Source organism: Schistocerca cancellata, chromosome 12, assembly GCF_023864275.1.
Source record: "Schistocerca cancellata isolate TAMUIC-IGC-003103 chromosome 12, iqSchCanc2.1, whole genome shotgun sequence".
Taxonomy (NCBI): Eukaryota; Metazoa; Arthropoda; class Insecta; order Orthoptera; family Acrididae; genus Schistocerca; species Schistocerca cancellata.
Genome location: NC_064637.1, coordinates 43,240,078 through 43,262,602, shown reverse-complemented (window position 1 = coordinate 43,262,602; position 22,525 = coordinate 43,240,078). Strand labels below are relative to the sequence as shown.

Genomic DNA, 22,525 nt, shown 5'->3' with positions numbered 1-22,525 from the left:
GAGCATCTCCACGGTAACTACTGCACTCTGACTTATCGCCTTTCTTATGTAAGGGACAAATTACTCCCATGCTCCAATCCTTTCCCCCACTTTATCCATATTTTCTTTATTAGGTAATTAACAGTAGTCTCCATCTTCTTTCCCCCAAATTTTAATAATTCCGGCTCTATGCCATCCTGCTGCTTTACTATTCTTTAAGTTTTTAACTGCATTTTCACTTCCTGTTAATCCGGTAGTTCAACTTCCTGCTCCTCCACTTCCGATTCTAATTCCAGTTCCTCCTCTTCCTCATTCAAGATTTCCTTCTCTGCTCCCTCCCCCCTTTCCATCAAGTAACTCGGCAAAATACTCTTGCCATCTTCCCAAAGCTTTGCTTTTACCTCCAATTAGGTTTCCATCTTTGTTCTTAAAGGAGACAGCTCTCAGTTGGAATCGTCTCTTCATACCTCCAGACCTTTCACAAAACTTTCGTGTTTCATCATCATCTCTCATTTCATCCAACTGAACTATCTTCCTCCTTTCATACTGCTTTTTCGTTATCCTGTGTAACTTATCCAGTTCTTTCCTCTTCTCTCTCTCTTACACCACCAGTCTTGTTTTCCGTAGCAGAATTCTTTGTCTCGCTTCATTTCTCTCTTGTACTTCCAGGGAGCATTCAAAACATTTCACTGTTTTTTGGTATTCCTCCATAATGCTCCTTCCGTGCCTGCACTGAAAGCTTTTTTAAGTATCCCCATTTAGTTTCCACATTCCCTTTTTTATGTACTATTTCTTGTCTCGATGATCTCTTATAATTTCTTCCTGTTTTTCTTTACTCTGGAGAGTTTCTATACCGTGTTTCACTTTCCCCCTACTCTTTTCGTTTCTTCCCATATCGATCTTCTGGCTGTATCTGGTTCTCATCTGTGTCCCTGTCTGCCCCTCTACATCTACTAACTTTCATAACGTCTGTTGCATGCTGTTTATAATTACATTGTCTATTTGGTTTCTTGTAACTCCATCTGGTACTGTGGCCATGTACACTTGTTAATATCTTTCCTTGCATACCATGTGCTTTTTATCATCACCTCCTTGCCATTGTCAAAGTCTATCAGCTTTAGTTCATCATCATTATTGACTTCATGCAGGCTCTCTTTTCCTATTATGTGTCTATACACTTCTTCTTCCTCTAGTTTTGCATTCAGATACACAATCATCATTTGTGCATCATGCCTTTGTACTTTGCTGATTTCCTCTGGAGTAATATGCACCCTTTTCATCTCCATCTGATTCCTAGGGCATAGCCACACGCATCATCGTAACATTGAAAAGTTTTGCCTTAACTCTCGAAGACCAAAACCTATTACTAATTTCTTTGAAGCTAATTATACTTGCCTGCACTGAGCTATGTACAATAAAGCCAGTACCTGGATGGTCTGCATGTCCTCCGCTATACATCAGTATGTGTTTTGTTCAATGCAATCATCCCCTGTATTTTCCACAACTTTTTTTTTTTGGGGTTGTTATTTTCTTTCTATACTTACCCATTTCCTCTGTAATTTCTTGTAATTTTGCACGTCTCTTAAGTGTCCTCACATTCCAGGTGGCTATCACACTATCGATTTTCTTTCTCATTAACCTTTCTCTTTGCCTTTGCCTTGCCTTGTCTTGTCTTGTCTTCATGCTTCTGAGGCCAACATGTGGTATCCACAACAATTCCATTTTACGAGGTGGGGTTGTTGGCCCCATGCCCAACTCCCGCCCTGGAGGACCAGGATTTTCCTTGGGAGTTTCCTCCCCAAGGGATGTTTGCTTCTCTTCACCTAAACTGACCCCCCCTCCCCTTCCCGCACTATGTGAAATATGATTCATCTGGCTCCTCTGTCGACTTGTCTGACTCTGGTGACTCTACCAGCCTCTATGCTACCGCAGCAAAGCTCATGTTTTTGCTGAAGAATGCAAATCCTACTGCCAGGCACTCAAGTTGTCTTCGATAGGGCTATGTCTTGTGGGAGAGATTTGAGGGTATATGGGGAGCAAATTTTAGTACACAGAGTTGCCTTCTCTGGGAGTAACAACCCAGCTGAGCATCAAGTCAAACTCATTTCAGATGACAAATGTAGGTACGCCAACTTCAGATGACAAATGCAGGTATGCCATTCCAGAGTATCAATTATAGTGGTAGAGTGCCGGTCTCTCGGAGATCCCACGACGAAATGTTTTAACCCTCGAGTGTATGTATAAAGTAGGCCAACAATAAAGAACACTGGTTTCTACCATTCCACTGTTGTTTTACATTTGCGAGTGCACTTCTTTTCCTTCATTGTTGCTTCAGCTAACACAGTTATAAGCTGTGTTGTTATATGTCCAAGTGAGAAGCAGTAACATAAAATAAATAGCCAGCCACATGAGAAAAAATTTAAGAACCAAGCAAGAAAATGATCCAGATTGCAAGCTAGCAGCACAACCCACTAATGAGGCAGTTGCATATGAGATAATTAGTAATGGAATAAGTCTTTGTCGGGGATACGGTGCAAATGCGATGTTTAATGCTCTTAGCTGGTCACCACACTGCAACAACAGAGTGATACAATGAAAGTTTATTTTATTATTGCTTAATTAAACAGTGATGTACCGTATTTACTCGAATCTAAGCCGCACTTTTTTTCCCGTTTTTGTAATCCAAAAAACTGCCTGCGGCTTAGAATCGAGTGCAAAGTAAGCGAAAGTTCTGAAAAATGTTGGTAGGTGCCGCCACAACTAACTTCTGCCGTCGAATATATGTAGCGCTACACAGGCATGCTTTGCAGGCACAAAGATAAATACTGGCACCAAAACCTCCGCGTCAGTAAATAAATTAAAAAAAAAGTGGAAGACGAGCTTTTTTTCCTCCGCCCCGAATTTCGACCACTGCATTTTCATACATTATCCATCGAAGTAAATACAAATTCCATATTCTTCATTTTCGAATGTTGCAGCATTTCACTGTACTAGGAAAATGCGACTGGCAAGACCGTTAAGGATGTTTATCAATATGGCCAACTCTATGTTCTGAATTTTTTCCTACCTCTGAGAAGAGATGGTTGCTAAGATCAAAGAAAATTAAGCAATCAAAGCAAACCAGACGAAGCACGTGGAAAAGGAAGGTTACCCGTATAAATACGGAAGGACTGCTTGACACATAGCAATGGTTACCTGGTAACTGCTAAGCTTACGACTCGTACCGAACTACTGTAGCTGTATCGTCATTCATTCGACCTAAATTGTGTCTCATATTACAATGGACCAACTTTGTTTCGATTTGGAGGTGCGGCCAAAAACTTTTCTCTCCCCTTGAATTTCGAGTCTCAAATTTCAGGTGCGGCTTAGATTCGGGAAATTTTTTTTTCCTTGATTTCGAGTCTCATTTTTCAGGTGCGGCTTAGAATCGAGTGTGGCTTAGATTCGAGTAAATACGGTAGCTAATGTAAGTTTATTCTATTGTTGTTTAATTAAACTGAGATTAAACTGTGGTTTTGCTCATATATGCTGACTTTGGTAATAGAAATATAGCTATCCTTTACATGTCTATAAAGTATGTTGTGTGCCCACTTGTGTTATGAAAATTGGCACCCCCACTCGAAAGTTAAATGGGTGACAGATCTGGAAAATGTTTGAACGAGACCAACATTTAACATCCTCTATATCGAGGTTGGTCAGGTCTCACATTATCCCGTTTAAAGATACTGTTGAGCAGACCTCACAGAAAGGTCACAGCCACTGGCCCTACCGTGTTAGAAATGTATTACCTGCTGTCCAAATTACAGGCTACGCTAAGCAGAGGTGACCATGCTGTGTACTCAATGGAGCTCCATATCATCCATAAGATTCTGGGCCTGCATGTCAATAACAACTGCAATTTGGCAATCTTTGTTGTTCTCACAAGGAGAGGTTCTCAATGGTGGGATCAACTTTCTGAAACCGAATACAAAGTGATGTAGGTTAAAGTCCAAGGTATCACACCCTGCAGCCATTTGCCCTGATGGACTGTCATTTGCAAGTAATTGACAAAAAAATATTTTGGTATTTAGCTTTAAAAATAGAAATGTTAACCAGATTGTCGCTGTAATGGTTATTGTGTGCTCATCACATACAAAAGTTTGTGGGTTTGAACCTTGTCAGGTGATCATAATATTTTTATTTTTAATTTTTTTTTAAATATGTACCAAAATGAGTTTGATCATTAGTGTAAATGTACTTTTTATTTATATCCCTTTGTCACATTTTAATCAGCATATTAACTGTTTCAACTGCTCACATTTCTTCTTCCTATAATTCTTTTTCCACACAGGATCTTTATGCATGAGAATTTAATTACTTTCATTTATTTATCATAATATTTAAACATTTGAAAATGCCGATTTATCGGTTAAAAAACAAAAGATGAAATAATCTATTCAAGACAACTGCGCAACAGGGTCAAAAATGTAATTTCGTTAAAAAATGTACATTTCTTTGGATTGCAATCATCATATCAACATTTAAAACAAAAATTCTTATTGCACTATGCACAAAATAACACAGATGAAGATTTAGACGAATGAAGGGATTATAAGTAAAACTAAATTCTGGTGGACAAAAATATAATATGATAAAAGGGAAGAAATTAAATAGAAATCAATAAATAACCATAACTAAATTAACAAGCACAAAGATTCCAAATGGAAAAAGAATGACAGGAAGAAAAAATGAGAGGAACTGAAACAGTTAATACACTGATTAAAATGACATGACAAAGGAATAGAAATTAAAAAAAAATACATTTAAACCAGTTAATACAATAAAACTAATGATCAAAGTCATTTCAATACAAACTAAAAAATTTCAAAGCATCGGACAAGATTAAAACCCACAATATTCTGCATGTGAGGACCAAGTGATAACCATTACGCTCCGGAAACAGTTTGATTAACATTAGTATATTTCAAGTTGTACAGCATCATTCAAAATTCAGAATTTTTTTTCTGTCAATCACTCACAAACGTGGGCCACGAGGGTGGACAGCTGAGAGGTACGATACCTCGGACCTTACCCTACACTGAAAAGTCAATCCCACTACCGAGGGGCCTCTCGTTGTCAGAGCATCCGTGTACGTCTATTGTGTGCTGTAGGGAGAACCACTACTCATCTGAAAAGACAAATTGCCACTCACACGTCCAGTGATGTAGTAGGGCACACCACTGCCTCGTTGTTGCCATGTCGAGGCAGGCCATAACAATGATAGCAGTACTAACAGTCCGTGGTGCTACCGAAGTCTCACTGACAGTACGGATACTTGTCTTGTTGCGAATGACCCATTTCCCGACTCAATGTAAATCACGTGGTTGTACGGTCCCGCTACGCCGAGTGATCGATGTATCTGTCCTCTCGATTGCTTGTCACTCAGGACAGTTGAGACCCGCTACAGTGTCAAATACGGCCCTCCCGACCCCACCAATTCCGTAATCAATTAAAAGTCATAATATCCCGAACAATGCAAATACCGACATTGCAGAATGAGAAACTGCAGATTTGATGGGTCATGAGCCTGCCACTGCCTAATTCTGACATGTACTGATAGACATCTCTCCTTCCACATGAGGCATAACAAGATCTTTACATACGCAACCAGCACTTGACTGAGTTTTCTGGAAAAGAAAGCCACAGAGTAATCTTTCCTTAGATACAAAACTTTATTTTCCCTTCTTAAGAAGAGAAACTGAAGAAGCAAGAGAAAGTTGAAAGAAAGGCAAAAGAGAGGAAATAATGAAAATGAAGAGAGAGGGAAGTATGAAATGATGTATTGATTAGCTAGGGAAATAATTTTTTTAAGTAAATGAAGGAAAACTAACATGGAAATAGAAAGAGTGGATGGTAGTACATTAGTTGAAGGACAACAGGAGGTTCTGAGCAGATGGCAAGAGTGTACGGAATGCCTGTATAAAATCGATCAAATACCAAGTGAAATCAAGCTCGAAGAGGAGGAATGTGTGTCAGAAGATGGAAAGGGGCACAGCATCTTGGGAGCAGAAGCAGAAAGATACTAAAGAAGATGAAGAATGGAAGGCATGTGGAATCGATAACTTGTCAGCATAAGTGTTGAAGAATTTGGGAAACAGGGTAAAGAAGGAAATAGTCTACTTCTTTAATGAGATACACTATGTGAACAGAAGTATGTGGACACCTGGCTGAAAATGACTTACATGTTCATGGCGCCCTCCATCGGTAATGCTGGAATTCAATACGGTGTTGGCCTATCCTTAGCCTTTACGACAGCTTCCACTCTAGCAGGCATCCGTTCAATCAGGTGCTGGAATTGCAGCCCACTGTTCACGGAGTGCTGCATCGAGGACAGGTATCGATGTCGGTCCGTGAGGCCTGGCACGAAGTCGGAACAGGTGCTCGATTGTGTTGAAAGATGCAATCCCCAAATTGCTCTTCAACAGTGGAAGATGCTTAAACCATCAATGTAGGCCTGTGCTGTGATAGTGCCATGCAAAACAACAGGGGGTGCAAGCCCCTCCATGAAAAACATGACCACACCGTAAAACGACCGCCACCAAATTTAACTGTTGGCACTACATATCTTCTTCACGGTTGGCTCCACAGTCCTTGAAGAACCTTGGCCTCCTGTATCACCTGCCTCCATTCTTCTCTGTCCATAGCCTTCCTTCTCCAATTTCTTATTCCCATCACCTTTAGATCTTCTTCCATATCATCCATCCACCTATTCCTAGGTCTCCTTATCCCGTCAGGTTTTCCCATGAAAACTTTCTTGACACTCCCAAGTTTCTGGCATTCTCTGTACATGTCCTGCCCATCTTATACTTCCCTGCTTAATTTTAACAACAATATCCATCTGCCCAAAACGTGTTTGTAGTTCTACATTTGTCCTTACTCTCCTCTCCAGCCATCTTCCTCTCTCACTGCTCCACTCATTATCTTTCTTTCCCATCTCAATAACCAGTTCTCCTCCTTTAAGGTCAATACCCAATCTTCTGATCCATACATTACTATAGGTCTTAATATGATCATTTATATTTTGATTTCTGTATTCCTACTAACATTCCTGGAATTAAATACATTCTGCAAGGCAAAATAGCAACGATTTCCACTTGCTATCCTTTCTTGAATTTCTACTGCTACTTTATTGTCCTCCGTTATTACAGAACCTAAATATTTAAATGTTTTCACTCTTTCATATTTTCCCATTCATTACTATTGAATTCTTTTGTCCATTTATATTGGGCTCCCCCATCACCATATACTTTGTTTTGTTTATGTTTTCTTCTAAACCTACTTCTCTTGCTACTTCCTCTAACGCATCGTAGTTCCCCTTTAGTGCCCTTACATTCCTTGCCATTAATGCTATGTCATCCGCATATGGTACCACTTGAACTTGCTGATTAAGTATTGTTCCTCCTGGGTTTATCAGTATTTGCCGCATCACCTTTTCTCAAACAAAGTTAAATAGCACAGTAGAGATCACATCTCCCTGTCGTAGCCCCCTGCGTACTTGGAATTCACCAGACAGTTCTTGCTCTATTCTTACTTTACACCCTGTTGCTTTCATTGTCATTTCTGTTAAATTGACCAATTTTAGTGGGATTCTAAATTCTTTCACGATCTGTATAATTTTCTTCCTGTGTAGGCTGTTGTATGCTTGCTTAAAATCTATGTACAGCTGATGTAGTTACTTGTCATACTCATAAACCTTCTCTAGCACTTGTCTTAATAAAAATGTCTGATTCAGCCTGATACTCCCCCAGTATCCCTTCTATCATTCCTTCAAGCCTGGAGGCTAAAATTTAACCAAATATCTTATATGTTACATCCAAGAGAGTGATTCCACAATAACTGCTACATTTTGACTTGTCGCCTTTTTAATGTAATGGGCAGATAATTTCCATATTCCAATCCTTAGGGATTACCTCCTTTATCCATATTTCCATTACCAATTCATGGACTGCCTGCTCCATTTTCTTTCCCCCATATTTTAATAATTCAGCCTCTATGCCGTCTTCTTCTGCTGCTTTATTATTTTTTAGGCTCTCGATAGCATTCTTCACTTCCTCTAACTCTGGTACTACTTCTTCTTCCCGATCCTCTACATCTGACTCTAATTCCAATTCTGAGTCCTGTTCCCTTTCAGTCTCAATCACGGTTACTTCTTCTTTATCCCCTTCTTTCCTGTCAAGCAGTTCAGTAAAATACTTCTGCCATCTTCCTAGAACTTTGCTTTTATCCTAAATTAGATTTCCATTCTTATACTTATAGAAAACTGCTCACAATTGGAAACCTTTCTTCAAATCTCTTGTTCTTTCATAGAGCCTTCTGATCTCTTTACTGTCTTCCATTTCGTCCATCTGCTCTATCCTTATCCTTTCATGCTGCCTTTTCTTTACCCTACAAAGCTTATCCGCTGTTTTCCTCTTTTCTCTGTATTCTTCTGCTGTTAACCTTGTATTCCTTCGCAACATTCTCTGCCTCGCTTCATTTCTCTTGTGTATTACCATTAAGCATTCCTTGTCAAACCATATAAACACCTTTTTGCGTTGTTCTCTGCCCAGTATTTCTTCTGCAGCTACGCTAATGGCAGTTTTCAACAACTCCCACTTAGTTTCCACATTATCTTCATACCCTGTGTTTCTCCCTGCTTCCAATATCTCTTCTAGTTTCTTCCTATGTTTCCTCCATTTGGAGTCTTTGTATATTGTGTTTCAGTCTTATCTTATTCCTTTGGTTTCTCATCAAATCTACCTTCTGCCTATATCTAATTCACACTACGTAGTGGTCTGTGTCTCCATCTGCCCCTCTGCAGCTGCTACCTTCCATAACATTTGATGCATGCCTTTTGTCCATGAGTACGTGATGTGTTTGGTTTCTCGTGTTCCCGTCTGGTGATACCCATGTACATTTCTTAATATCTTTCCTTGGGTGATACGTGCTTTTTATTATCATGTTCTTCCCACTGGCAAAGTCTATCACTCTGAGCCCATTATCATTACTGTCATTGTGTAGGCTTTCCTTTCCTATTAAACTTCCATATACCTCTTCTTTCCCTATTTTTGCATTTAGGTCCCCAAATATTATGTTCACATCGTGCCTTTGAATTTTACCAATTTCTTCTTCCAATTTGGCATAAAATATATGCTTTGCTACTTCATCTGCCTCCTCCATAGGAGCATAGACATTCACTATTGTAATGTTCATTAATTTTGCCCTTATCCTTGGAGAACACATTCTGTCACTTACTGCCATAAAACCAATTACATTAGCCTTCACAGACCTATGTAGAAGGAAACCAGTGCCATAAAGGCCTCTATCTCCACCGCTACACATCATTAAATGTTCCTCCGATGCTATCATTCCTTGCCCTTTCCACCTAGTTTCTTGTATTGCTGCTATTTTCACTTGATAGTTATCTAGTTAATTCCCAATTTCTTGTAGCTTGCCAGGCCTCTTGAGTGTCCTCACATTCCAGGTGGCTATCCAAATATTCGTGTTCCTTCTCTTTAACCATTTTTCTTGCCAGGTCATCAACAGGCAATCCTTTCCGTTCCGAGGCATATGTATAGTATCCGAAACCGCACTTTTTTCTGGGGTGGGGTTGTTAGCCTCATGCCCAACCCTGACTTGGAGGATCTGGATTTTTTTAAGGTTTACTCCCCTAGGAGGGTTGACTTCCCTATGTCTATAGAGCCCCCCCCCCTCCCCCCCCATACATTGTGGGACACACTTTGTCTGACCAATCCGGCTTCCTTGACCCTGCTGGTAGCTACGCCACAACCTGCACAGATCTCGTCTTCGTCAGAGTGCGCAAACCCTCCCGCCCGGCACTGAAGGTGCCTACGATAAGGCAGTGTCTCCCGGGAGGGTGGCACCACACATGCTGGCAGATGACGTTCACCGGGCATTTGCCGTACCGACACCCTGCCATCAGATCACTACACACACATTGTGTACCATGATTCCTCATTCCACACAACATTTTCCCACTGTTCAATCGTCCAATGTTTATGCTCCTTACACCAAGCGAGGCATTGTTTGGCGTTTATCAGCACGGTGTGTGGCTTTCGAGCAGCCGCTCGACCATGCAACCAAGTTTTCTCACCTCCCGCCTAACTGTCATAGTACTTGCAATGGATCCTGATGCAGTTTGGAATTCCTGTGTGATGGTCTGGATAGATGTCTGCCTACTTCTTCAACTATCGCCAGTCTCTGTCAGTCAACATACGGGGTCGATCTGTACGCGTCTGTGCTGTACGTGTCACTTCCACTTCACCATAACAGCAGAAACAGTGGAGCTAGGGATGTATAGGAGTGTGGAAATCTCATGAACAGACGTATGACACAAGTTACACCCAATCACCTGACAACATTCAAAGACCGCGAGTTCTGCGGAGTGCCCCATTCTGCTCTCCAACAATGTCTAATGACTACTGAGGTCGCTGATATGGAGTACCTGGCAGTAGGTCGCAGCACAATGCACCTCATAAGAAAAACGTATGTTTTTGGGGGTGTCCGGATACTTTTCATCACACAGTGTATAAGACAAAGGGGAATGGCCCAATGATTTTCTTGTAATGGTAATGATACCAACTGAGAAAGAGAGAAACACCAAAAAATGGGCTATTCGTCTAATTTCTTATCCCACTAAAGTGTTGCTGAGAGTGCCAAACAGAAGGCTACATGGTAAGTTGGACAGAAGGATTGGGGACAAACAGTTCAGATTTAGAAGAGGAAAAGGAACACAATATGATACTGGCCTGTTAAGAATCACAAGGGAAAGATATATTGAGAAAAGTAAAGAAATTTATGCTGTTTTCACTGATTTGATAAACAGCTTTCAACAGAGTACAATGGAACAAACTGATGGATATTTTGAAAAGGAAAGTAGTAGATTGGAACGAATGAAAATTTGTATACTACATACACTACTGGCCATTAAAATTGCTACACCACAAAGTTGATGTGCTACAAATGTGAAATTTAACCGAAAGGAAGAAGACGCTGTGATATGCAAATGATTAGCTTTTCAGAGCATTCACACAAGGTTGGCGCCGGTGGCAACACCTACAATGTGCTGATATGAGGAAAGTTCCCAACCGATTTCTTGTACACAAACAGCAGTTGACCGGCATTGCCTGGTGAAACATCATTGTGATGCCTCGTGTAAAGAGAATAAATGTGTACCATCACATTTTCAACTTTGACAGTCGGATTGTAGCCTATCGTGATTGCGGTTTATCGTATCACGACATTGCTGCTCGCATTGGTCGAGATCCAATGACTGTTACGAGATCCAATGACTGTTAGCAGAATATGGAATCGGTGGGTTCAGGAGGGTAATACGGAACGCTGTGCTGGATCCCAACGGCCTCGTATCACTAGCAGTTGAGATGACAGGCATCTTATCCACATGGCTGTAATGGATCGTGCAGCCACGTCTTGATCCCTGAGTCAACAGATGGGGACGTTTGCAAGACGACAACCATCTGCACAAACAGTTCGACGACGTTTGCAGCAGCATGGACTATCATCTTGGAGACCACGGCTCCGGTTACCTTTGACGCTGCATCACAGACAGGAGCATCTGCGATGGTGTACTCAACGACGAACCTGGGTGCACAAATGGCAAAACGACATTTTTTCAGATGAATCCAGGTTCTGTTTACAGCATCATGATGGTCGCATCCGTGTTTGGCGACATCGTGGTGAACGCACATTGAAAGCGCGTATTCGTCATCCCCATACTGGCGTATCACCCGGCGTGATGGTATAGGGTGCCATTGGTTACATGTCTCTGTCACCTCTTGTTCGCATTGACGGCACTTTGAACAGTGGACGTTACATTTCAGATGTGTTGCGACCCGTGGTTCTCCCCTTCATTCAATACCTGCGAAACCCTACATTTCAGTAGGATAATGCATGACCGCATGTTGCAGGTCCTGCCCGGGCCTTTCTGGATACAGAAAATGTTCGACTGCTGCCCTGGCCAGCACATTCTCCAGATCTGTCCCCAATTGAAAATGTCTGGCCGAGCAACTGACTAGTCACAATACGGCAGTCACTACTCTTGATGAACTGTGGTATCGTGTCGAAGCTGCATGGGGAGCTGTATCTGTACACGCCATCCAAGCTCTGTTTGACTCAATGCCGAGGCGTATCAAGGCCGTTATTATGGCCAGAGGTGGTTGTTCTGGATACTGACTTCTCAGGATCTATGCACCCAAATTACGTGAAAATGTAATCACATGTCAGTTCTAGTATAATATATTTGTCCAATGAATACCCATTTATCATCTGCATTTCTTCTTGGTGTAGCAATTTTAATGGCCAGTAGTGTATATTTACAGAAAGTAAGAATAAAGATTGGGAATGTCTCAAGGAAGCAGCATTGGAAGGGGCATTAGACTCCCTTTTATTGCTCAACTTATACCTGGAAGAGATTATTGTGAAAAGCTTAGATGGAAAAAGAAGAATGTGTATTGGTGGAAAGAGAATAGGATACATACAATTTGCTGATGACGTAGTATTAGTGACAGAAAGTGAACAAACTGTAAATAAAATGCTAAATAATCTGAATGATGCTTGTGTGGAATACGGGATGAGAATCAGTACAGCAAAAACAAAGAGTATGTTGATTGGCAAAGGAAAGAGATTGACATGTATTAAGATAGGAAAAGGTGTTCTTAGTCAAATAAGGACATTAAATCTCTTGGAAGCACTATTACTGAGGACTCTGAAGCCACCTAGAAGTGAAAACTCACACTGCTATAGCGAAGAAGGTGTTCAATAGAAAGAGGAGATTACTATGTGGCAAACTAGATACAGATCTCAGGAAAAGGCTCGACAAGTGTTTTGTCTGGAGTATGGCACTCTATGCGGCAGACACATGGACACTCACATGAGAGGTGCAGTCCGCTGCAGGTTATAAGAGAAAGGAACTAGAAGGGAAATTCCATGAGATGGGAGTGCTTGTTAACAGAAGCTTTGAAAGGTCTGGTTCATGGGAGGAGTTTGAGAGGAAGAAGGAAATACAAGATGAACTTCTACCTAATTTTTGTGTAGTTGCATTTAAGTCTAACAGGGTGTATACGCGGATAAGGAAAAAAAAAATTCCCGGATCAGATTTTGAATGTGGCTCTCCAGCAGGGATACGACTTCCTCAAATCCTGCCCTTAAATGAGATCCATCCTTCATGAAATCCTCCCCACTCCACCTAGAGTGGCTTTCCGCCGTCCACCTAACCTTCGTAACCTCTTAGTTCATCCCTATGAAATCCCCAAACCACCTTCCCTACCCTCTGGCTCCTACCCTTGTAACCGCCCCCGGTGTAAAACCTGTCCCATGCACCCTCCCACCACCACCTACTCCAGTCCTGTAACCCGGAAGGCGTACACGATCAGAGGCAGAGCCACGTGTGAAACCACCCACGTGATTTACCAACTGACCTGCCTACACTGTGACGCATTCTATGTGGGAATGACCAGCAACAAACTGTCCATTCGCATGAATGGACACAGGCAGACAGTGTTTGTTGGTAATGAGGATCACCCTGTGGCTAAACATGCCTTGGTGCACGGCCAGCACATCTTGGCACAGTGTTACACCGTCCGGGTTATCTGGATACTTCCCACTAACACCAACCTGTCAGAACTCTGGAGATGGGAACTTGCCCTTCAGCATATCCTCTCTTCTCGCTATCCGCCAGGCCTCAATCTCCGCTAATTTCTAATTTCAATTTGCCGCCGCTCATACCTCACCTGTCTTTCAACAACATCTTTGCCTCTGTACTTCCGCCTCGACTGACATCTCTGCCCAAACTCGTTGCCTTTACAAATGTCTGCTTGTGTCTGCGTATATGCGGATGGATGTGTGTGTGTGTGCGCGAGTGTATACCTGTCCTTTTTTCCCCCTAAGGTAAGTCTTTCCGCTCCCGGGATTGGAATGACTCCTTACCCTCTCCCTTTACCACATCCTTTCGTCTTTCCCTCTCCTTCCCTCTTTCCTGACGAAGCAACCGTTTGTTGCGAAAGCTTGAATTTTGTGTGTATGTTTGTGTGTCTATCGACCTGCCAGCGCTTTTGTTTGGTAAGTCTCATCATCTTTCTTATTAGATATATTTTTCCCACGTGGATTGTTTCCCTCTATTATATTCATATCATTAATTATTTAAATTGGTATACACAGTGTTACTACAAAATAAGAAAAGTTTTCACATATAATATTGGTCTCTAAGGTTAATAAGCTGCGAGAGAAGCTAAACTTCCACATATAATGTTGATCTTTTTGCGTGAGTTACACTTTAAGATACATCACACAAATATGCCAGTAAAATTTTTAATGACATAAATGTCTGATCTGCTGGGCTCGAAATTCTTCTGAATGGCTCATCATCAAAGAGTTGATTTTTAAATGAGAGTCAAATGCTGTTTGATTTACGAAATTCATCATACATTCTCGCACATAGTTCAACTTGCGTAAAAGGAAATTTACTTTGAAAGTAACGCTTTTCAAGCCACCATTCGCAATATTTTCCCGTGACCTGTTAGAAATAGGTTCATTTCAGCAGTTGCCAGAGAGCGCCAGACGACAGGCGCAGCTACGATGACGTAGGAGGCCGTGTGTTCATAATTGTAAAACAGAAAAGACATTATGCCATGAAAGAAATAAGACATCAGAGGATATCCCAAAAGCATCGGAATGTGCACATTTAATGTACATACTTAAAGTGCACATTCATATGTCAACATTCCCAATGAAGTAGTCCTCGATATGATATTATAAACTTTTCAGTGTGGTTTTCGGGATGTAAATTTTCTAGGAGTACCACTACTGTATTATCTCCTGTTTGGTTCTTTATTATGGCTTCATGCCATACGTGCTAGAAGATGAAAACGTGCACCTGAAATGCAACGAACAGTTGAAACAAGCCAGTACTGTGGAATTAAACACTTCATTTCCAATACATTGTCTACCTCAGCGGAAAAGATTAATAAAAGCCAAATTTCTTTAGCAAACCGACAAAACCAACTTCATTGTTCTGCAAGGGGATTAATGCTTGACTGTTAGAAAGGTGAAAATAAAATAAAATCTGAAACTAATAACAAATTTTTGCCTTCCGTAATTATGTGAATGCGCTTTAATTCACTTGATAGCTTCCGGCCACAGAAATCCGTTTTGTTTTCATTTGACATGAGAGCATTAACGAAGAGGAAGCAGCAAGATCACAATATAATATAAACACAGGTCACGTGGAAACTATCCACTTCTGCCCAGGATCTATGATAGTTCCGAACCGGGACAATACTTGATACTCAACTGCGCATGCGCATGAGCCTGCTCATAACTGCTATAACGACTCTAATATAAACAGTTGACGTCACGTTCATCGGAGGCAATTTGTTGTTATGAAGCATTACGTAGTCTTCCTAACGCGTTTGACACATTTTGCTGCTGGCAGACGCTTGTTTGTATGAGTACTGTGTTTTGTTGTTGTATATGGCATATTTCCTTTGCAATTTAAGTTTTATTTTTGTTTTTGTTTTTTTCTCTCATTCATCTTTTATTGCTACAGTATTTTGAAGTAACACGATATAGTAATATCCTTTCTTAGAGTATCAGTTCTTACCGGTCAAAATTTCGAAAATTTAACTGAAAACTAAAACAATGGAAAATTCCCGGATTTCGAAAAAATTCCCGGGTTTTTCCCAGTTTTCTCCCGGATGAAAAAATTCCCGGGTTTTTCCCGGATCTCCCGGGTTGTATACACCCTGTATAATCACTTACATATACAAACAAATAGCACACTACAAGTAGCTTAAGACGTTTCTTGCATGGTGTTCGTTACATCACTAGCAGAGTATTTCCATTTAATGCAATGACTTAATAATTCTTAAAACTATTTCAGTCACCACATGTGCAAGTAATTGAAGCAAGTATCACTAGCTTCACCAATTACAATTTGATTACTCAGACTGTTCCTCTGTCTGCACTACATTGCAAAGTCAACAACACTGCTTACGTTTCAAGATATTCCAGACGGTAGATCTCGGAGAAAGCAACATCAGTTAACAGCCGACCGTTTCTGACAATGAGTTTCCGCAAAGCAGGGCAGCCGCGGCTTATGGCAATTAACGTCTCATCGTCCAGGCCAAACCCTTCTCGTAGATCCAGCACTCTCAGTTTTGGTAGCCCACCAGTGCTAAAAGACACAATCAAGTACATAATTCATGTTGTAGCAGATTATTTTGTCTACATAATAGAAAATATTAGAAAGAGCAATTTAACATTATCTGCTAACAGAGTGATAACACACCCTACCTGCCAAATTTTACAACCTCGACACGTTACTCACATGCCACTCTGTAGTAATATGTGTGAAAGGAATTAAGTTGCAGCACTACTATGGTGTTTGGAGATATGTCACATTTCACAATGCACTACCCAGTTTGGGCCACGTAGAATTATTAGATCGCTTAAAACTCAGGCAGTTGTACAGGATGTTCCATTTATCTGATGACCACACATGGCTTTTTTTTCCTTTTTTTTTTCTGGCCACTGGAGCAGAGAAGGCCAGTTGAATGGCCTTTTCAGACAGTATCTTTTGAACAATGAAACAAACATCATGAGTGTAAGAGCGAAGTCTGTGAATGCAACAATGCCAAGACTGAATTATTCCGTCCCACAATGAGTGTTTATTTACGATTCATATGGGTACAGAGCCCATTCAACTGGTGAGAGGTCGTTTGTTCCAGGTGTTCAAAATCAGTCGTGATGCAATTCACAAATGAGTGAATAGACTTTGTGAAATGGGAAGTATTCATGACAAGAAGCATAATAGATGACGTACAGTGCTCACAGAAGCTCAAGATGACACTGTATAGTGTCTGGAAAATTCCCCTAAAAAGTCTCTTGGACGCCTTTCACGGCAAATGCAAATTTCTTGCATCTCTCTATGAACAGCTGCTAAGTTACTTGAGCAAAGGTCCTCTAAAGTAACAGTAGTGCAAGAACTTAAACCTAGTGATCCTGGGCACAGGGTTAGGTTTTGCAAATGCATTTTCAAACAAATGTATAAAAGTGAAATGGATCCTTACTTCATTATGTTTCCAGACAAGGTTCGATTTCAAGGGTTTGGTGATTCCCAAAACTGTCAACAATGAGCACTGACAGACCTATTCTGCTTCAAGAGGAACACCTTCACGGTCAGAAAATATGAGTATGGTGCACAGTTAGTGATGACCAAATAATACGCCCAATATTTTTTAATGTCACAGTTAATTATGGAAGATATGTTCAAAACATTTTATAACCATTTTTAATGAGCTGAATGAAAGAGATCGAAGTTTCACATTTTTTCAACAAGATTCAGCAAGGGCTCTTACAGCCAATGTTTGTTTGCATGTGTTCCACGGCAGAGTCATTAGCAACAATACCTGGCTCACTCAAAGTCCTGATTTAACCCTGCATGATTTATATTTGTGGAGAGCAATGAAGGATAAAGTTTACATAATAAATCCACACTTTACTGTAACTCAAGGATAACATCTGCAAATCAGTTAATTCAATTTCTCAAAGAGAATTATATTGCGTGATGAATGATTTCTTGTGTAGACATAAATGTGCGAAAAACAATGGCGAGCAGTTCCAGCATCTCCTTGCTCTTATTTCCAGGTACTTTAAATTTAATACTGCTGTAGTAGATGGGTGATACTGTGTCTGATTTGTTGGTCAACAGAGTGCTTGCTGCCGACCATCTAATGTGCCATGTGTGCAGCCATCAGATAAATGGAACATCCTGTATTTGTAACTATAATAGTCTCAAAGATATCGAAGATTTAATTCAATTGATTTTAGATATACTTGTGTGATTACCAATAGTGAACACTTAGATATGAGGAGATCATTATACAAGGTGGAAGACAAATAAGTGAAGATAGGTCATAGAAGGGTAGGCAACACAGGTCAGATATGTACCATTGCAGAACTACGGCCATAAAATGAGAGCCAATCACCAATGAGGTTGCTGAAATTTGTCCAGTAAGAGAACATTTGTCTAGTAGTTTGGTTTTGTACAAAAAAGCTGTTACTGTACTTGTTACAAAAGAAGTTAATTTGGTCTCTCTGTACATTAGTAAAAACTACAGCACGTGGCCTTCAGATTTCATTATTGACATTGTATTTGAAGTATCACATGTCCACTATCTTAGTGCCATTTTATTTCTCCAGTACAAACTATCATCATAGTAGATTAATGACATTCCAGTGCTACTAGCACAGTTGATCTAATAGTCAAGGATTAACCAGAAAACACCACAGAAAATCCTCAGTTCATGCACAAACTTTTCTTCCCTCACAACATAGATACCAACTCAAATTGTATGTCTGCAGTCTCTGAGTGCTGTGACACTCTTTATTTACACACTCCATTCCAGTTGTTATTCACACACATTATTTATCTAACATGAAGATTGAAGAGCGTCTTTTCAAAGATAACATGCTCAGTTTTTCAAAATTTAGATTTTTCTTGTTACAAATCAAGTTGGTTGCCATACACAATCTGTTGAAATGATTTTGCCAGAAAACGTTATTTACCGTTGTTACCACATGTTGAAAACAAGTTTTTGCAAAAAACAGCCATATAAAGCAGAAGTAGATAAATAAAACTGTGGTTTGCTTCTAAGAGCCCAAGGCAGAATAATAATGCAGGAAATCACTGTCAATAATAATGTGAAAGAGTTTTCTGAAAAAGAAGAAGAAGAAGAAGCGTAAACTGTAAGCAAGTACCTGCCACCCGAACCAACAATAGAAATAAATTGGCAGAATACACAACAAAAATAACTCTCGATTATTGCTCAGTTCAGGCCAGCTTGTTAGGAAGAAGAAACATCAAGAAAGAAGCAAAAAGGAAGTGTACTGTTTTGATCAGGAAAAAATGATGGGCACACAGTACTTGCATGTACTGTAATATTTCATGAAACATCAGGAATGTCCAAAGACAGACTTTCAAACAGAACAAGAACTAGAGAAAAAGAAACAATTAATAACAAACCACAGGTTGCACAAACTTCTTGCAAAAAGTTCTATGCAATAAGGAAGGAGGAAAATCCAAATGTGTTCAAAGTATGTTTTGATACAAAGGGTGGCATTAAAGTCACTGGACACAGATTTAAACAAAAGATAAAATTTATGTTTCATTACAAATACAAACAATACTTACAATTATTTTTAATGTTCAAACTGTTTTCTGTCCTCCTCAATACATCTTTGAAGTCTTTATGGAACAGTTACATACTTTATGGCATAGTGTGGTATCACTGTCCAAATCATGAAATGTGTCGTGTACATAGTCTTTTTTGTTCAGCAATGGTCTGAGAATTTTGAGAATAAACAGAGTCCTTTCCCCACAGGAAAAAATCAATGGGCGTAACATCTGGTGAATGTGGAGTCACATCAGTATCTGCCCTTCGACCAATCACTTTTCTTTGGAAAGTTTCGTTTAAATAATCGCGGAGGACAGTGCCATAATGTGGTGGAGCACCATCGTGTTGAAAGTAAATTTCTTAAAAGTTTTCAGCATAGGTCCTAGTACTGCATAATTCTGAAGAAAATTCAAATAGTTATCTCTTATCACTGTTCCTTCTCCAAAAACGTACACCAAATAACGATAATCCGTCCAAACACTCACACCAGGTTGATTTAGTGGTTGTTCTAACTAAAGATTGTGATTGTCAGTATACTAGTAAGATCAATTATGTCTTTTAACTTGTCCGCTTAACTTAAAATTGGTCTAGTCAGTCTATACAATTTTACTGAATAGATTAGGATCATATTTCTACTGGTCAAGTATCAATTCACAAAACTGAAGATGTCGATCTGGATCACCTTCAGGCAACCCATCTTGTAAACGTGGAATGCAAACTTTAAATTTCTGTTTTTGTAACATTCTTTGCACTGACCTCCATGATAAATCCAGTGCACTTGCTAATCCTCTGGTCGATTTTTTCGGACTTTGGGTCACAGCTAAACATACCCACAATTCATTTTCCTCAGTTGTGACTTGTTGGGCAGCCAGATCTTGGTGCACTCATAACAAATCCATGTTCTTCAAATCTATCTCATATGTCATGCCTTGTTTATCTAGATGGTGGTTTTGCTCTTAAGTGTCTTCCCCATTCATTAATAATTGCAGTAGTGCTTACTTTTGTTTTCTTTTAACCAACTGTCCAGTGACTTTTGTGTACCCTGTACAACAGACTCAGCCAATACCAAAGATCTCTGAAGGTGAAACATCCCATTCAAGATAAATTTGGGTATACAATTCATGCATTATGAGTGATTCTCAAGCACAGACTAAGGGAAGGATTGCTTTTCATACCTAGTTTAGAACAGGACTGAAAGGATGCAACCACGGAGCAATTTTCTCAAAAAACCTTGAAGCATTCCAGCCAGAAAATGGTCCAAATAAAATTTGCACTAGTCAAAATAAAAATATAGTAACAATGTGCACACTAACAGTCTTCAGGGAAGAAAACACATTCGTGATCACAGCTATTATCCTGGCAGAGCGTTTGGTAGTGTGGGTAAAGACTACGGGACAAAGGAAAATATTTTTTCACCGACTGAATATTTAAAGTGCTGGAACAACATAGCATTGTCAAGACACTCCATAAAGTTTAGAAAGCAAAAGGTCTCAAGTCCACTGCACTAACAGATGCCTTCCAAAATAACTGCTCAGCAAGTGATGGCTTATGAAAAGTCTTAAGAAGACTGTATTGTTTTCAGTACTGGATGCTTATAATGCAGTCCTGGTAGAGGTCGAGGAACAGAAATCCAGAAACTGCAGCCAAGAAGTGAGGAACACAGCCACCTTAGAAAAGACCAACATGGTTAGAAAGGAAAAGAAATAGTGTACCTTAAAACTTGTGAAACATTTTAACATACCAAGAGGAGCACAACAGTTTTGTAAGGATATTGTTGAACATGATCAATGGATTTTCCATTTAGTACTGTTGTTGCTCGTATTTTGTGTTTTATATCTATAATGTTTGTTGCTATTTTGCACTTCTGTTTATCACATATTTTTGGAAAAATATGGCACTAAAATGATATACTGTAGTATTTCGATGCAAAATGAACAATAAAGTAGCTTTCTTTGAAGTTAATCTTAAGGATAAGAAAGAAATGGAAAAAATTCAATTTGAATGTGTAGATTAACTAAACTTTTGACTTCTGTCTTTGCATTTACTGACTTTATGTCTGCCTCCGTAGCGCAGCAGTAGCGTTACCGCCTACCGTGCAAGGGGGTCCGGGTGTTGTGTGTCCTTCATTTTCATTATCACTGACACGAAAGTCACCAAAGTGGCGTCAACTAAAAAGACTTTGGGGTTCAGTCGCCGTATTGCAAGTCTTTTTAGTTGATGCCACTTCGGTGACTTTCGTGTCAATGATGATGAAAATGAAGATACTATATAGTAATTTTGTCCCACTTTCTGAAATAAAGAATGAATAATTTTGGAAAAGCCAAACATGAAAGCAGAATCGTGGCTAAAGAAGCTGTGTAAACGTTAAATTATATCATTTATGTAAATAATATTTCAGTGTGATAATTAAAAAACACATTTCCTAAAATTTATTTATTTATTTTGGCATTTATTGAGTTTTGAAAAAAACACTTCTCAATTGTGCTAAGATAACATTTTACTTTGTATAATTTGATGATAATTTTTTTTTTTTTTTTTTTAACACACTGCTTTTATATTTCGTCAATCATAAGTTCATCAAGAGAGGTAATATTTTCTGTAAATTAAGAGGTCATCTGAACCTGGATGTACTAGTAATTGTCTTCTTTCACAACAACATTTTATTTCATATTTTTTATTTCATGATTTCTATTATTCAAAAATGCACTTTTCATGGTGAAAATATCACCCTTTTCCAAATTTCTTATTATGGCAAATAACATTACAGTAATTGTTTTCGTACATTTTGGAAACAGTTACAACTAATTATGAACTGTAATACATACTGCGATGTTGATGAACAAACTGTACACAACAGATGGCACATTTTGATTACCGAGCGAGGTGGCACAGTGGTTAGCACACTGGACTCACATTCGGGAGGACGACGGTTCAATCCCGCATTCGGCCATCATGATTTAGGTTTTCCGTGATTTCCCTAAATTGCTCCAGGCAAATGCCGGGATGGTTCCTTTGAAAGGGCAGGACCGGCTTCCTTCCCTAATCCGATGAGACCGATGACCTCGCAGTTTGGTCTCTTCCCCCAAACAACCCAACCCCAAACATTTTGATTCTGTCTCAATCCACGAAGCTTGACACCACCTCAGCAGACTTGACGAAAGACAAAGATATCTTCATTTTACATACTGACAAGGGGTACTCCATTGTCATCTCTCATGTACCAAATATAATGAGATTTTCAAATGTTTGTGAGAGATACCATGTTCTTGCAAACAGGCACTGAATTACACTGATAAGCCAAAACATTATGACCACTG

General features: G+C 39.7%; 1 protein-coding gene across 1 annotated transcript in view; it reads right to left on the bottom strand.

The window, feature by feature from the left end:
• LOC126109411 (F-box/LRR-repeat protein 17-like) overlaps positions 1–22,525 on the bottom strand; it is a 331,740-nt gene that overhangs the window by 7,546 nt on the left and 301,669 nt on the right. The window contains exon 7 of the mRNA XM_049914445.1: positions 16,028–16,207. Within this exon, the coding sequence (XP_049770402.1) occupies positions 16,028–16,207 (180 nt within the window). The remainder of the gene's footprint in view (positions 1–16,027; positions 16,208–22,525) is intronic.